Source organism: Salvelinus alpinus, chromosome 19, assembly GCF_045679555.1.
Source record: "Salvelinus alpinus chromosome 19, SLU_Salpinus.1, whole genome shotgun sequence".
Classification (NCBI taxonomy): Eukaryota; Metazoa; Chordata; class Actinopteri; order Salmoniformes; family Salmonidae; genus Salvelinus; species Salvelinus alpinus.
This window is the reverse complement of record NC_092104.1, coordinates 52,039,227-52,056,207: the sequence shown is the minus strand read 5'-3', so window position 1 is coordinate 52,056,207 and position 16,981 is coordinate 52,039,227. Positions and strand designations below refer to the sequence as shown.

At 46.0% G+C, this 16,981-nt stretch overlaps 1 protein-coding gene across 6 annotated transcripts in view; it reads left to right on the top strand.

The window, feature by feature from the left end:
- Positions 1-647: 647 nt before the first annotated feature.
- Positions 648-16,981, top strand: part of LOC139545805 (transducin-like enhancer protein 1) — a 41,961-nt gene continuing 25,627 nt past the window's right edge. For 3 of the 6 annotated variants that reach the window (XM_071354007.1, XM_071354006.1, XM_071354005.1), the window contains exons 1-4: positions 799-1,760; positions 2,123-2,223; positions 2,723-2,786; positions 3,171-3,215. In XM_071354007.1, coding sequence (XP_071210108.1) covers positions 1,737-1,760; positions 2,123-2,223; positions 2,723-2,786; positions 3,171-3,215 — 234 coding nt within the window. In that variant the 5' untranslated portion in view covers positions 799-1,736. Of the gene's footprint in view, positions 774-797; positions 1,761-2,122; positions 2,224-2,722; positions 2,787-3,170; positions 3,216-16,981 lie in introns of those variants that run through there. The other 3 variants (XM_071354004.1, XM_071354009.1, XM_071354008.1) reach the window with 3 other exon arrangements.

Sequence of the window (16,981 nt, the reverse complement as noted above, 5' to 3'; positions counted from 1 at the left end):
CTCTTCCTCAAGACCGCTGAGAAAACTTGAGACGACAACTTGTTCTTCTATACTATTGTTGTTTTTATCCCCACCAAGTAAATTATGTTTATTTCACCTCCCTCATGGAACCCAGCCCTGTCAACGAATTCACTTTGTCAACCGGGCTCATCACTGGTTACCACCCAGCTCCAAACAAGACTCTCAGCTTCGTGACATACGTCATTCATTTGGGAACCAGGCGTGTCTGTTTAACCTCCCATTATGGCTACAGTATATTCACCCGGTGAAGACACAACTACAAATTTCAAATAGCAGGGCGTTCAAAGAATTGGTCTGATGGGGGATTCGTGATATCATCGCGCATTTAAGGACCTTTAACGGCACCACGTTACTTTGATTGACAGCTGAGATCTGTCACTCTTCAGTAGCTAGCTGTTTTGTGCGCCATTCCTCGCTAAACCTATCTGTCATTCGGGATTGGCTAGTGTCTGTGTTGCTCAAACTAATCGCCAGGCTTGAATACATGTATAGAACATCTATTGGAGGATTCTACCACTCGCATCATTTTGCCACGTGAAAAGACCTGTGGCTATTGGCCTGTGCAATTTTCGGGGGCGGTTCATTTTTTGGTTAGCTGGGTGGAGGCGTTCGATTATCTGGCACTGGCTTTCCCATGAGGGGAGCATGAACCTGGTTGAAAAGGGATTGCATTCGTTATGGAACTGGGTTACCTCCGGGCGTGTGCCAGGTTCCCCATCCAAAGCCCACGGCTAAATAGGTTCAAAACAAAAGTGAAGTAGCCTAGGCTAGATTAAGCACTTGTAGTAAAGAGTATGATTCTGTGTTCTGACATGCAAAAGTGATTGCTTATTTGCTTGATCAAAACGCTTTATCTACCTTCCTAATGAAAATTCGTTTAAAAAAAAATCGAACATATATTTTATGGAAAAGAGATTTTTATGGACGATGGTTCTATGCTGACAAATTGACCAAGTGGTGCAGATTGGTGTTCGATTTGAGTAGGGCGCTCCTCGCTGCTTTTGCCCGTTCACCATAGAGCGGTGCACCGCGGCTCAGGTTAATAGAACTCCCTCCGTCTGAAACCGCGTGAGAAAGTTGCTTTTGAGGCAAGCTAACGTTATATTTTGTTGTGCTGGTAATTATCAAAACAACAAAAACATTTACGAAACCTTTCTTGCACTACAGCCCCCCGCCCCATTTATTCGAATACAGGTTATTCTTCGGTTAACGAATATTAATTTATACCGAGCATTCACCACAAGCTATTGCGGCAACTCAAATTGCAATTAACTTCTGTCGATTTGTTTTAGTAGCCTACGCTTCTCATGACCGCGTTGTGGGTTTGGCTTGTTGACTAACTGGAGTTTAGGGCTATTTGGATATTGTTGCGTGGACAGGATTACAGTCTACATGAATAGGAAGACTAGTAGGATACTTTTTTTTGTCCTCACCTGTTTTTTTCTCCCTTCTATGGTTGATACATGATCGTATGCTGGAGTAGCCTACAGCGAGAGAAAAGGAGATTCTTACACGCATCATTCACCGGAGCACCGCTGATAAAGAGTTGACGGGAGATCTATGAGGACAAATGGTCGGACGTGTTTGTGTCATTTAACGGACAGTTTCGGAAGGAGCTAGGATGAATTTATCGTAATCTGGAGCATCCCCGCGCCTGTCCCTATTTTGTTAGCAGACGGGTTTATCAGGAACCGGGCATCTGCCGAGGTAGAACGATGTATCCCCAGGGTCGACACCCGGTAAGGTTGGCCAGTGAAACGCATTCCTCATCCGCAGATTCTCTGCACTCATTTGTCATGTTGAACCATTTTAGCATTTGTATAGCTCTGTATGCCCACGATGGCGGGTCGGTCGAAGTTCCTTTGTTTGTCATTGCCTTAGCGGCTGTCGGCCTGTAACATTTCTGTAATGAGTTTATCATGATTCACTCCCAGTAATTAGGGCAAGGCGTATATCGCACATGGCAGCGAATGCCGTATTGCTTTTTGTGTAATTCACTACTAATTAGCCTACAGCTGAAGTATTTGAAATGCTTCATCAGATGCAGAAACACCGGTTTTGAATGATGTGTTTTCTTTTTAAAAATGTCCTATTTTTACAGACACCCCACCAGGCCCCAGGCCAACCTTTCAAATTCACCATCCCAGAGTCACTGGACCGCATCAAAGAGGAGTTCCAGTTTCTCCAAGCTCAGTACCACAGGTGAGTGGCTGTTCAACACACACACACACACACACACACACATACACATACACATACACATACACATACACACACACAAATACTCTGAGGCCAAGATGTCACAGTTTTTGTGCTCAGACAGTATAGGTCTAAGACATGCAGATGTGCTTGAGCCAGAGGGGTGGCGTCTGAGGTCAGATTATTATAAATCCCCTCTTATTCCCCATGTGTGCAACTGCATGTTGCTGTATTTGGGACTAGTGAGAGGTAAAGCAGTGAGCTGGAATGCCCTGCATTCACAGTAGCAGGCAGTAGGCTATATTGCTGCTGCTATAGCCCTAGACCTATAACTTCTGTTACTGGAAAAAGGTAAACAAATATGGCTCTTCCATGATTCCAAGAGGTTTTCCTGACCATGTTTATCTGAACTGAATGTTGAATGTTTTCTGGTTGTGTTCAGGATTGGTGATGGTATCTGAGGCCTCTTGCTTTGTTTTGATTGTGTCCCTGTCTTCGGCAGTTTGAAATTGGAGTGTGAGAAGCTGGCCAGTGAGAAGACAGAGATGCAGAGGCACTATGTTATGGTGAGTCCAATCAGCACAATCTATGTTCAACTCTCAACCAATCAACTCGTAGATGTTAACACTGTCAATGTGTGGCTAGATATTATTGCCACATTGTACGTGCAAGCTTACTGTTATCTCTTATTGTTGCTCACACACACACGAACAGGACTACACGCACACTCATCATTCACAAACACACATTGTCTCTCACATTCTGTGCTCAATGATCTCCAGTACATTATTGAGTTGGAGTGAATGTCACATTTTGAGGTTGTTTTGTCCTTTTCAAACACCAGTAGTATTATTCACATATCTCTCTTATGGCCAAGAAGCAGTCTACATTGAGATGTAGGAAATTGGAATTTACTGTAATCCTAGTAACTCCAACTCTGTCATCCACAGTACTATGAAATGTCTTACGGGCTGAACATTGAAATGCACAAACAGGTAAGCCTCACACACTCTTCTCTATCTCTCTTCCATAGTGTGTGTGGGTTCACCCAGGGAATGAGCTTTTAGCCTGCCAGGGAACTGGAGTGTGTTTTATCAGAGTTTATCAATGATAGATGGTGCTCTGTTTCTCTCTAGTTAGACCCGGTGGTACGAGCCCATAGGCAGGATGAATTACTCTGATTGATTGGTATTGTCTGGGGGAGTAGCCTGTTTTATTGCATTGAAGAGGCTGGGCTGGGGAAGGCATAGGAATCAATCACGGAACTCCCTGATCCAGGAAATGCAAAGGAGCACTCCCATATATCTCACACACAAGTTTGCCCCACAGGACCAGAGCACTCTGGCTCACAGCATTTACCAGTAATTACCACAGAAATCGATTGGTCAGGACAGAGGAAATTGGAGGTGGATTGGCCTGGGTGGTTTGCTGAGGAAGGATTTTTGTGGGTTCTATGTCTCTCCCCCTCTCTCTTTCTGATACTAATGCATGCCTCCTATTGTGAGGGAGATGCCGTTTCTGTTCGTTGTCTCCAGAGGGGGGCGTATTGTGAGTGATGTATCCGTACTGCCTCCTCACTGTAGCCTGTTGCTCTGGCCACTCCAGCCCCAGGCTAATGTGGCCTCCCCTTGGAGCAGTGGAAGCTGCTGAGGGGAGGACGGCTCATAATAATGGCCGGAACGGAGCAAATGGAATGGCATCAAACGCATGGAAACTATTTAAACTATGACAATTTTGTCCGATAGCTGATATTTTCCTTGCCCAAAAAAACGATACCGATATTTAGAATTTTAGCGCCTTTTTAAGCATAATAATACAGTTTAAATAGTTAACACACACATGGACGCAGCGGTCTAAGGCACTGCATCTCAGTGCAAGAGGCGTCACTACAGTCCCTGGTTCGAATCCAGGCTGTATCACATCCGGTCGTGATTGGGAGTCCCATAGGGCCGCGCAATTGGCCCAGCGTCATCCAGGTTTGGCCAGGGTAGGCCGTCATTGTATGTCCCCATTACCAGTAAAACATAATCAAAACCTATTTCTTCCACTTACTTGCTGTGCTGTTTCGTTGTTCCGTCGTTTCATTCTGAACCAGGATTTCATCATGCATGTCAAGCAGTGACGTTTCAGCTGTGTCTGTCCATGGCCTCTCTTCCTCGGTGCGCACTGTGTCTGTTTCCATCTTGTCCAGCTGTGTATGTAACATTTCACATGAACCCATTTTTTGTTGTCTGCATTGAAGTAGCGGTCCTTGTACATAGCATTGAGCATGGTGGCGACACAGTAAAGCGAGTGCCACCGAATTGCTTGTTCACAGCCTGTATGCAGTTTTGTTGCGCAGGTGTTTCAATGCCATGACAGTGGGTATCACATCTGCTGCAGGCGCAGTTGATGAACTTATTTCTCGAGTCAGTTGTTTGAATCGAGCTAGTGAGTGTTCATGTTCTCAAATTCCATTCAAATGGCAGCAGCGGTATGACAACCAGCACATTCATGAGCATGCAATACGACTTTTCTCAGTACGAAATCCTCAGCGACCCGATGTGCTGTCAGACTCCACATGATCATGGGGCTGATATCGCTGGTCCAAATGTCAGTCGTGAAGCTAATAGCAGTGACGCAATTGTATTAAAATGTTTTATTATTTTTTTGCAGTGATGCTATTACTGTGTAACTCCGGTAGGGCAACATCTGAAAAATAGCGCACTTGGTAGTATGTAAATCAAATCAAATCAAATTTTATTTGTCACATACACATGGTTAGCAGATGTTAATGCGAGTGTAGCGAAATGCTTGTGCTTCTAGTTCCGACAATGCAGTAATAACCAACGAGTAATCTAACCTAACAATTCCACAACTACTACCTTACACACACACAAGTGTAAAGGGATAAAGAATATGTACATAAAGATATATGAATGAGTGATGGTACAGAACGGCATAGGCAAGATGCAGTAGATGGTATAGAGTACAGTATATACATATGAGTAATGTAGGGTATATAAACATAAAGTGGCATAGTTTAAAGTGGCTAGTGGTAAATTTTTACATAATTTCCATCAATTCCCATTATTAAAGTGGCTGGAGTTGAGTCAGTATGTTGGCAGCGGCCACTAAATGTTAGTGGTGGCTGTTTAACAGTCTGATGGCCTTGAGATAGAAGCTGTTTTTCAGTCTCTCGGTCCCTGCTTTGATGCACCTGTACTGACCTCGCCTTCTGGATGATAGCGGGGTGAACAGGCAGTGGCTCGGGTGGTTGTTGTCCTTGATGATCTTTATGGTCTTCCTGTGACATCGGGTGTTGTAGGTGTCCTGGAGGGCAGGTAGTTTGCCCCCGGTGATGCGTTGTGCAGACCTCACTACCCTCTGGAGAGCCTTACGGTTGTGGGCGGAGCAGTTGCCGTACCAGGCGGTGATACAGCCCGACAGGATGCTCTCGATTGTGCATCTGTAGAAGTTTGTGAGTGCTTTTGGTGACAAGCTGAATTTCTTCAGCCTCCTGAGGTTGAAGAGGCGCTGCTGCGCCTTCTTCACAACGCTGTCTGTGTGGGTGGACCAATTCAGTTTGTTCGTGATGTGTACGCCGAGGAACTTAAAACTTACTACCCTCTCCACTACTGTCCCGTCGATGTGGATAGGGGGGTGCTCCCTCTGCTGTTTCCTGAAGTCCACAATCATCTCCTTTGTTTTGTTGACGTTGAGTGTGAGGTTATTTTCCTGACACCACACTCCGAGGGCCCTCACCTCCTCCCTGTAGGCCGTCTCGTCGTTGTTGGTAATCAAGCCTACCACTGTAGTGTCGTCTGCAAACTTGATGATTGAGTTGGAGGCGTGCATGGCCACGCAGTCGTGGGTGAACAGGGAGTACAGGAGAGGGCTCAGAACGCACCCTTGTGGGGCCCCAGTGTTGAGGATCAGCGAGGTGGAGATGTTGTTACCTACCCTCACCAACTGGGGGCGGCCCGTCAGGAAGTCCAGTACCCAGTTGCACAGGGCGGGGTCGAGACCCAGGGTCTCGAGCTTGATGACGAGTTTGGAGGGTACTATGGTGTTAAATGCTGAGCTGTAGTTGATGAACAGCAGTCTCACATAGGTATTCCTCTTGTCCAGATGGGTTAGGGCAGTGTCGTTGCGATTGCGTCGTCTGTGGACCTATTGGGGCGGTAAGCAAATTGGAGTGGGTCTAGGGTGTCAGGTAGGGTGGAGGTGATATGGTCCTTGACTAGTCTCTCAAAGTACTTCATGATGCCGGAAGTGAGTGCTACGGGGCGGTAGTCGTTTAGCTCAGTTACCTTAGCTTTCTTGGGAACAGGAACAATGGTGGCTCTCTTGAAGCATGTGGGAACAGCAGACTGGGATAAGGGTTGATTGAATATGTCCGTAAACACACCAGCCAGCTGGTCTGCGCATGCTCTGAGGACGCGGCTGGGAATGCCGTCTGGGCCGGCAGCCTTGGGAGGGTTAACACGTTTAAATGTTTTACTCACCTCTGCTGCAGTGAAGGAGAGCCCGCAGTTTTTGGTAGCGGGCCGTGTCAGTGGCACTGTATTGTCCTCAAAGCGAGCAAAAAGGTTATTTAGTCTGTCTGGGAGCAAGACATCCTGGTCCGCGACGGGGCTGGTTTTCTTTTTGTAATCCGGGATTGACTGTAGACCCTGCCACATACCTCTTGTGTCTGAGCTGTTGAATTGCGACTCTACTTTGTCTCTATACTGGCACTTAGCTTGTTTGATTGCCTTGCGGAGGGAATAGCTACACTGTTTGTATTCGGTCATGTTTCCGGTCACCTTGCCCTGGTTAAAAGCTTTCAGTTTCGCGCAAATGCTGCCATCAATCCACGGTTTCTGGTTTGGGAATGTTTTAATCGTTGCTGTGGGTATAACGTCTTCGATGCACTTTCCAATGAACTCGCTCACCGAATCAGCGTATTCGTCAATGTTGTTGTTGGACGCAATGCGGAACATATCCCAATCCACGTGATCGAAGCAGTCTTGAAGCGTGGAATCAGATTGGTCGGACCAGCGTTGAACAGACCTGAGCGCGGGAGCTTCTTGTTTTAGTTTCTGTTTGTAGGCTGGAAGCAACAAAATGGAGTCATGGTCAGCTTTTCCGAAAGGAGGGCGGGGGAGGGCCTTATATGCGTCGCGGAAGTTGGATTAACAATCATCCAGGGTTTTACCAGCCCTGGTAGCACAATCGATATGCTGATAGAATTTAGGGAGTTTTGTTTTCAGATTAGCCTTGATAAATCTCCTGCTACAATGAATGCAGCCTCGTTATGTGTGGTTTCCAGTTTACATAGTCAGATAAAGTTCGTTCAGGGCCATCGACGTGTCTGCTTGGGGGGTAATATATACGGCTGTGATTATAATCGAAGAGAATTCCCTTGGTAGATAATGCGGTCGACATTTGATTGTGAGGAATTCTGAGTCAGGTGAACAGAATGACTTGAGTTCCTGTATGTTGTTATGATCACACCACGTCTCGTTAATCATAAAGCATACCCCCCCGCCCCTCTTCTTACCAGAAAGATGCTTGTTTCTGTCGGCGCGATGCGTGAAGAAACCAGCTGGCTGCACCGACTCCATTAGCGTCTCTCGAGTGAGCCATGTTTCTGTGAAGCAAAGAACGTTACAGTCTCTGCTGTCTCTCTGGATTGCTACCCTTGCTCGGATTTCATCAACCTTGTTGTCAAGAGACTGGACATTGGCGAGTAGTATGCTAGGGAGTGGAGCGCGATGTGCCCGTCTCCGAAGCCTGACCAGAAGACCGCTTCGTTTGCCCCTTTTACGGCGTCGTTGTTTAGGGTCGCCGGCTGGGATCCAATCCATTGTACTGGGTGGAAGGCAAAACACAGGATCTGCTTCGGGAGAGTCATATTCCTGGTCGTAATGATGGTGAGTTGATGTTGCTCTTATATTCAGTAGTTCCTCCCGACTGTATGTAATGAGACCTAAGATTACCTGGGGTACCAATGTAAGAAATAACACGTAAAAAAAACAAAATACTGCATAGTTTCCTAGGAACGCGAAGCGAGGCGGCCATCTGTTGGTGCCGGAAGTAGTCCGGACTTAAACCCGATTGAACATCTCTGGAGAGACCTGAAAATAGCTGTGCAGCGACGCTCCCCATCCAACCTGACAGAGCTTGAGAGGATCTGGTGCTCGACCAGTCGGCAAAAGCCATCATCACCCACGACAGAGAACGGTTGATTGTCAAGGGCAATGAATTCCATTATCTTGGCATTTTAATGGATTTTGCTTTTGAGTTGTCTAGATGAAATTTTCTTACTCTTTCAAATGACTGCTCAACTTGTTGACTGCTCGATCCACACAGCAGATATTGTGGGCTAGGTTAGGAATGCTGTGCGTCATTACGTCATGTACCTACATTATATAGGTATGCACATCAGCTTTGATATCGGTTTTGTACATCGGCATTAAACCAGACATCGGGCTGATGCCGACGTTGGCATTTTTAGCTAATATCGGCTGATTCCGATAAGTTCACCGATTATATTGTGCATCCCTAATGAAAACCATGATGTATTTGATACCATTCCAACTATTCCGCGCCAGCCATTACCACAAGTCCGTCCTCCCCAATGAAGCTGCTACCAACCTCCTGTGAATTGGAGCTCCTGTCTCTGCTGCCTGGGTGTATTGAGTTTTAGGAGAATGGAGAGCAGCCCCGTTCTCCTGCTCAAATAAAGGTATTGGGGCTGAATTCTAAACTCACTCCTAGGGACTTTACGTAGATCCTAACGGAATTGAATGGAGCTCCATTAACTGGTATGGTACTAGGTCTAGCTCCATCTTGCCCTCTGATAGGTTGAAATTTAGCCTATCCAGTCCTCAGGTGAACTACAGAACCAGCAGTACCTGGGAGTTAAAGGGCGACTGCACTTCCTGATTTGGCCTTGTTTTTCATCACTGCTTATTAAGAAATGCTAGCGGCCATGACTGAAGGTAAATGAGAGTTTGATTTGGGAGTCTTTGACATTCAATCACAGCAAACAGTAGCTAGTCAATTTGAGTTACAACATTATTGAAAGCAAGCTGACAACATGCATCAAACATGTCACCAGGTTTGCTTGATGATGAGCTAGCTAGCTAACATTAGACATGCAAATCTTCCTCTCACATTACACGTTAGGGAGAGGCTATGTAATCTCCTCTCACTGTCAACTCCATTTATTTTCAGCAAACTTAAAATGTGTAAATATTTGTATGAACATAACAAGATTCAACAACTGAGACATAAACTGAACAAGTTCCACAGTCATGTGACACACAGAAATTGAATAATGTGTCGATGAACAAAGGGGGGGAGGGGGGGTTCAAAATAAAAAGTAACAGTCAGTATCTGGTGTGGCCACCAGCTACATTAAGTACTGCAGTGCATCTCCTCCTCATGGACTGCACCAGATTTGCCAGTTCTTGCTGTGAGATGTTACCTCACTCTTCCACCAAGGCACCTGCAAGTTCCCGGACATTTCTGGGGGGAATGGCCCTAGCCCTCACCCTCCGATCCAACAGGTCCCAGACGTGCTCAATGGGAATGAGATCCGGGCTCTTTGCTGGCCATGGCAGAACACTGACATTCGTGTCGTGCAGGAAATCACGCACAGAACGAGCAGTATGGCCGGTGGCATTGTCATGCTAGAGGGTCATGTCAGGATGAGCCTGCAGGAAGGGTACCATATGAGGGAGGAGGATGTCTTCCCTGTAACGCACAGCATTGCGATTGCCTGCAATGACAACAAGCTCAGTCCGATGATGCTGTGACACACCGCCCCAGACCATGACGGACCCTCCACCTCCAAATCGATACTGCTCCAGAGTACAGGCCTCAGTGTACTGCTCATTCCTTCGACGATAAACGCGAATCCGACCATCACCCCTGGTGAGACAAAACCGCGACTCGAGCACTTTTTGCCAGTCCTGTCTGGTCCAGTGATGGTGGGTTTGTGTCCATAGGCGACGTTGTTGCCTGGTGAGGACCTGCCTTACAGCAGGCCTACAATCCCTCAGTCCAGCCTTTCTCAGCCTATTGCGGAGAGGCTGAGCATTGATGGAGGGATGGTGTGTTCCTGGTGTAACTCGGGCAGTTGTTGTTGCCATCCTGTACCTGTCCCGCAGGTGTGATGTACCGATCCTGTGCAGGTGATGTTACATGTGGTCTGCCACTGCGATGACGATCAGCTGTCCGTCCTGTCTCCCTGTAGCGCTGTCTTAGTTGCAATTTATTTCCCTGGCCACACCTGCAGTCCTCAAGCTTCCTTGCAGCATGCCCAAGGCACATTCACACAGATGAGAAGGGACCCTGGGCATCTTTCCTTTGGTGTTTTTCAGAGTCAGTAGAAAGGCCGCTGAAGTGTCCTAAGTTTTCATAACTGTGACCTTAATTGCCTACCGTCTGTAAGCTATTAGTGTCTTAACGACCGTTCCATATGTGCATGTTCATTAATTGTTTATGGTTCATTGAACAAGCATGGGAAACTGTGTTTAAACCCTTTACAATGAAGATCTGTGAAGTTATTTGGATTTTTACGAATAATCTTTGAAAGGCAGGGTCCTGAAAAAGGGACATTTCTTTTTTTGCTAAGTTTATTTGGCTAGTTACATCACGGGTATCGTTGCTTAGTATCATAGCGGCATAGCCTATTAAATAATGAGCTGTAGCTGTTAATGAATAATCAACAAATCTTAGCTACTTACCAACACACCAGTCTCAGATTTAACAGTTGACAGCCCAAGTAGAAACTAGTCGGATGTAATCCATATCCTGGCCAAATGCCCATGATTGTTGAACAACTTTATGGAATCCCATTTTCTATAGAGTAGCTATATCCTGAGAAAGGGCAAGTATTAACCACACGTTTTGTCTGGTGAAGAGGTTCCAGTCGACAGGTTCGTTTTGCGTGACCGGGTGCCCTTGGTGAGCAGGACTTGCTCATTTTCAACCATTCCATATGTCCTTCACCCGCACAGGGCACCAGGCCATGTAAAGGCACCTCGCCCAGTCTTTTCACAGAAAACACTGGGTCACAATAGGCAAAAGGGGGAATTAATTGTTGACGTACAGTGCATTCAGAAAGTATTCAGACCTTTTGACTTTTTGTTACATTACAGCCTTATTCTAAAATTGATTAAATTGTTTCCCCCCCTCAATCTCACACCCCATAATGACAAAGCAAAAACAGGATTTTTGTTTTCTCAAATGTGTGTATGTATGTTTTACATAAGTATTCAGACATTTTACTCTACTTTGTTGAAGCACCTTTGGCAGCGATTACAGCCTCGAGTCTTCTTTGGTATGACCCTACAAGCTTGGCACACCTGTATTTAGGGAGTTTCTCCCATTCTTCTCTGCAGATCCTCTCAAGCTCTGTCAGGTTGGATGGGGAGCGTCGCTGCACAGCTATTTTCAGGTCTCTCCAGAGATGTTCAATCGGGTTTAAGTCCGGACTACTCAAGGACATTCAGACACTTGTCCCGAATCCACTCCTGCGTTGTCTTGGCTGTGTGCTTAGGGTCGTTGTCCTGTTGGAAGGTGAACCTTCTCCCCAGTCTGAGGTTCTGAGTGCTCTGGAGCAGGTTTTCATCATGTATCTCTCTCTACTTTGGCTCCGTTCATATTTCCCTCGATCCTAACTAGTCTCCCGGTCTCTGCCGCTGAAAAACTTCCCCATGTGCCCCCATTCACCATAGGGATGGTTCCAGGTTTTCTCCAGATGTGATGCTTGGCATTCAGGCCAAAGAGTTTAATCTTGGTTTCACTAGACCAGAGAATCTCCTTTTTAGGTGCCTTTTAGCAAACTCCAAGCGTGCTGTCATGTGCCTTTTTACTGAGGGGTGGCTTCTGTCTGGCCACTCTACCATGAAGGCCTGATTTGGGGGAGTGCTGCAGAGATGGTTGTCCTTTTAGAAGGTTCTCCCATCTCCACAGAGGAGCTCTGACAGATTGACCATCGGGTTCTTGTATAGACAGGTGTGTGCCTTTTCTAAATCATGTCCAATCAATTGAATTTACCACAGGTGGACTCCAATCAAGTTGTAGAAACATCTCAAGGATGATCAATGGAAACAACAGGATGCACCGGAGCTGAATTTCGAGTCTCATAGCAAAGAGTCTGAATACTTATGTAAATAAGGTATTTCTGTTTTTAAATTTTTTATAAATGTGCACAGATTTCTAAGCCCGTTTTCACTTTGAAAAGATGGGATATTGTGTGTAGATTGATGACGAACATTTTTTTATTTAATCCATTTTAGAATAAAGCTGTAACGTAACGAAATGTGGAAAAAGTCGAGGTCTGAATACTTCCTGAATGCACTCAAGTAAGCCAAACCAAACCCTCAAGTGATGACACAGTCCCTTACCAAACTCTGTTTATGACCCATATTATCCTATTTACACTTTTTAGTCAATTTTGACACTGGAATTCATGTTTCTGACCCGTATCGATGCCACAGGCCATTTCAAACCAGAGAAGTTGGTTATAAAGGGAAGTTGATCTTTAAGAGAGTGGGGTAGTTCTGAAATTCAACATATGTTCTCCTAGTCCCTGTAGGGCTCACTTTCTCTGCCACCTGGCAGGCCCTGCTGCTCAGGTCACACCCTCTGTCCTATGACCTGAAGGCCCCCAATCACTGATATCCTAGGTGATGACTTGAGAACTCATCATGATTGGGACGTGTGGTTTGTTTTGTCACCTACTACCCTAGCTGAACGCACTTATCGTCTTATGCTCTGCGTAAGGGTGTCAGTCTACTCAATGACGACAGGCGATCCTTTCAATGTAACCCTCTGGCATGTGATAACCACCATACTGTCTGAATTTTGGAGTGTGGTTGGGTAAGACACAGGCAGGTAAATCACACTTACCCACTTTGGCCCAAAGCTCTGGGTCACATGATTATTTCCTTAACCACCCCTTAATTAATCCCGTTAGCTCCCTCTAGTGATGTTACGTTTGATGCCAGGGCTCTGAGGCATGCATTGAAATCACTAAGCAGTTTACTTCGAAGCCGTGGGCAGATGCTTGTCACTTTATCAGAAGCGCGTAATCACTGACAATTGAAGCGTTGTTTTGTCGAACAGCCACCTGATTGGTTTGGTAGAAGGCAAAAAGGCACTGTGTTGATCAAAGCCTCAAGTAATGAACCTACTTTTTGACACAATTGACTGGAAATGCTCAATGCTTCAGGAAGCTTAGTTTCCCTGTAACTAGCTCCCTCCCGTGGGTTTAGCTTAGCGGTAGTGTACTGGACACAGCCTATTCCTGGCCTGCAGTACCTATCTGCTGGCTAAGAATGCCCCTCAGACATTCTGGGAAAGCACAGTGGGAGAGGCAGGTATTTTATTGCCCTAGCGAGGTATTATAGGTTATCTGCTGTGTTTCTAGGAGCTAGCCTGCGTGTGTGCTAATGATAAGCCCGTCAGGCCGAGGCTTCTGAGGGTGTGTCACATGAGGACAGGGCCTATAGCTGGGCTGCTAGAAGACTGGCTGGAGGAACTCAATTTATCTAATGTATTTTTATAAAGCCCTTTTTACATCAACATTTGTCACAGTGCTTTACAGAAGCACAGTGACTAGAAAAAACTCCCTAGACGGCCGGAACCTAGGAAGAAACCGATAGGAACCAGGCTCAGAGGGATGGCAAGTCCTCTTCTGGCGCAGCCGTGTTTTTATGTTATGGAGATTTGAGGCCGTATGTATGAGGCGTCCCAGAGAAGGAATGCTGATTTTAGGCCCAGTTTAGCCTTTTAGATCACAATGAATACGATTACATGGACAGGGGGGACCTGATCCTAGGTTGTCACTTCTGCGATGAGAAACTTGATACATATGGCCCCTGAGCCCGCACTCCAGTTTTCTCACCAGCTTTTCAAAGGCAAATGGGCTGTGTCGTGAGTGTGAGTGTCTGTGCGTGTGACTGTCTGTGCGAGTGTGTGCATGTGTCTGAGTAATATCCCATTACTGCATTCGGAGGCTCCTCTAGTTCCCCCTGTACCCTGGCCCGCCTCGTATCAATTTGTTTGGCCGATATGTAATTTCAGCTGGATCATCTGATTTGCCGCCTCCGTGGGGATATAGGGTATCCAGGCAATCGCAGTCACCTCCGGGGGCCGGATGCCCGGCCATGGTTATGAGAGTGGGACCAAATTAAATTAGGAGTGATGAGATTATTTTAAGCGCCGATGGGAGTGGAAGAATAGAAGAGTGAGACACGGTGAAACCTAATCTAAGGCTGACATGATAGCAAGGCTGGGGCCTGTCTTTGATTCACTGCTTTGTGTGTGTGTGTGTCTGCACCAGAGTATGTGAGCAAAGCTGGAGTGGCGCTAGGAGCAGAGCGTGTCCATTTTAAATAGAGCGCGGAGCGAGTTCCCCAATGGCTGGAGCATCGTCCTTCTCGCCTGCTCCAGTAGAGCTCAGGGCATACCCGTCCCAGCATGCATTTGTAGGTTACTTGTGTGCTGCTATAGCCCCTAGCTTTAGCTACTGTCATGGAATTCACAAAATATTTTCATAAGGAAACTGATTAAACACCTGGGTGCAAAATCATGGTGACTTACAAAGATGAGGAAGAGTGGGAGTGCAGTGATGTAGTGTTCACAACAAAAGACTCATTGTGAATCTGAAAATACATGGTGTACTTACGTGCACTTGCTAACAGAAAGGAATGAGGTGGGTAGCTAGTGTGTATAAATAATAAAAAATCTGATCTCTTAAAAGTTGATTTAATTTTTGTTCTATCTATTCATTAGGCTATCGTTGATTTTGGCCCAATAGGCCTGACATATATTACCTCTTTCAAAGGAGCATTCTGTTTTAATAGGGTTATTTTGCCGAAAAACCTTTAGGCCTACCTAATAGAAGGGGAAAAAGGCATCCCTGCCGAGCCTGGCAAGAGTGTCCTGAAGGGTGTTTAGCATCCCTAGTGGCTCTGCAAGAGCGGCGGGTGTGTTCTCCGCTGCCGGCCTGTGGCACCATTGCAAGAGCCTGAAGCTTGATGTTCATGCCAACCTAGTATGTCAACACACGCAAATGCTTCACAATTGTATTTATTTGTAGGCTACAGCCTTGAAATAATTGAAATAGGCTAATCATAATATAGCCTAAATAAACTGAAATATTCAATGCAACAATTTCAATGATTTTGCTGCGTTACAGTTCATATAAGCTGTCTGGGTGGCTGGTCTCAGACGTTCCCGCAAGTGAATAAGCAGGATGTGGAGGTCCTGGGCTGGCGTGGTTACACATGGTCTGCGGGTGTGAGGTCAGTTGGGACGTACTGCCAAATTCTCTAAAACAACGTTTGAGGTGGCTTATGTTATAAAAATGAACATTAAGTGCTCTGGCAACAGCGCTGGTGCACATTGCTGCAGTCAGCATGTCAATTGCACGTTCCCTCAACTTGACATCTGTGGCATTATGTTGTGTGACAAAACTGCACCATTTAGAGTGGCCTTTTATTGTCTCCAGTAGTGTTGCCCATTTTGGGGAATATTCAGAGGCAGAAACTTTCCGTGGGGATATATGGGAATTAACGGAAATATATGCAAATGAATACCATTTTAAATGTAGATGTCTTTTGCATTGGATATATTTACCATATCATATGGATACAGAAACATAAACCATTTACCTTATAATAAGTAGAAATTGCAAATGATTAAATCTCTCCAATAGAAATAAAAAAAACAAGTTAGTTATTTAGTTGACTCTTCACATGGGATGATTTCACCGAACAACAAAAGAAAGAGAATATTGAACGATCCCCAATGATCCATCGCATCTCCCTAAAATGTTTTCAACATATGTATGTAAAATGATAGTGTAGACACTAAAGCTTTGGTTGTCTTCCTCTCAGGCTTCCAGGTCTTCTCCCTGGACCTCCTCAATGTCCACCTCTTGAACATCAGACTCTGAGGCCTCATCTTCACTGTCACTTTCCAACATTGTTGAGGATTGCATGTTGTCAGGCTCAAAATGCCTCAAATTTGGCCGGATAGCCACCAATTCCTCAACCCTTGTATTGGTCAGCCTGTTGCGTGCTTTGGTGTGTGTGTGTTCCCAAACAAGGACCAATTGCACTCTGAGGCGGCTGATGTTGGTGGGATTTGGAGGCTGATGGAGGCAACAGGGGAAAGTGCCTCAGATCCACAAAGTCCCTTCCACCAGGTGGCTGATGAGATGTTGGCATGACTGCCATATTGCATCTCCATCCCAAAGCCCTTGCTTGGAAGTGTACTTCGCCAGACTGCCGAGAACCTTGCTCTCATCCAGGCCAAGGTGGCGAGACACGGTAGTGATGACAACATAGGCCTTGTTGATCTCTGCACCAGACAGGATGCTCTTGCCAGCATACTTGGGGTCCAACATGTACGCTGCTGTGTGTATCGGCTTCAAGCAGAAGTCTTCACGCTTTTTGATGTATTTCAGAACTGCAGTTTCCTCTGCTTGGAGCACAGTGAAATGGGCAGGGCAGTACGGATTTCTTCTCTTACATCGGCAAGCAGAGTCTGAACATCAGACAGGGTGGCATTGTCTCCCTCAATCCGTGCAATGGCTACTGCTATAGGTTTCAGGCTGCTTACCACTCTCTCCCAAAATACATAATCCAGGAGGATCCTCTTGATGGGGCTGTCCATATCGGCAGACTGTGATATGGCCATTTCTTGGAGAGACTCCTTCCCCTCCAGGAGACTGTCAAACATGATGACAATTCCACCCCAACGGTTGTTGCTG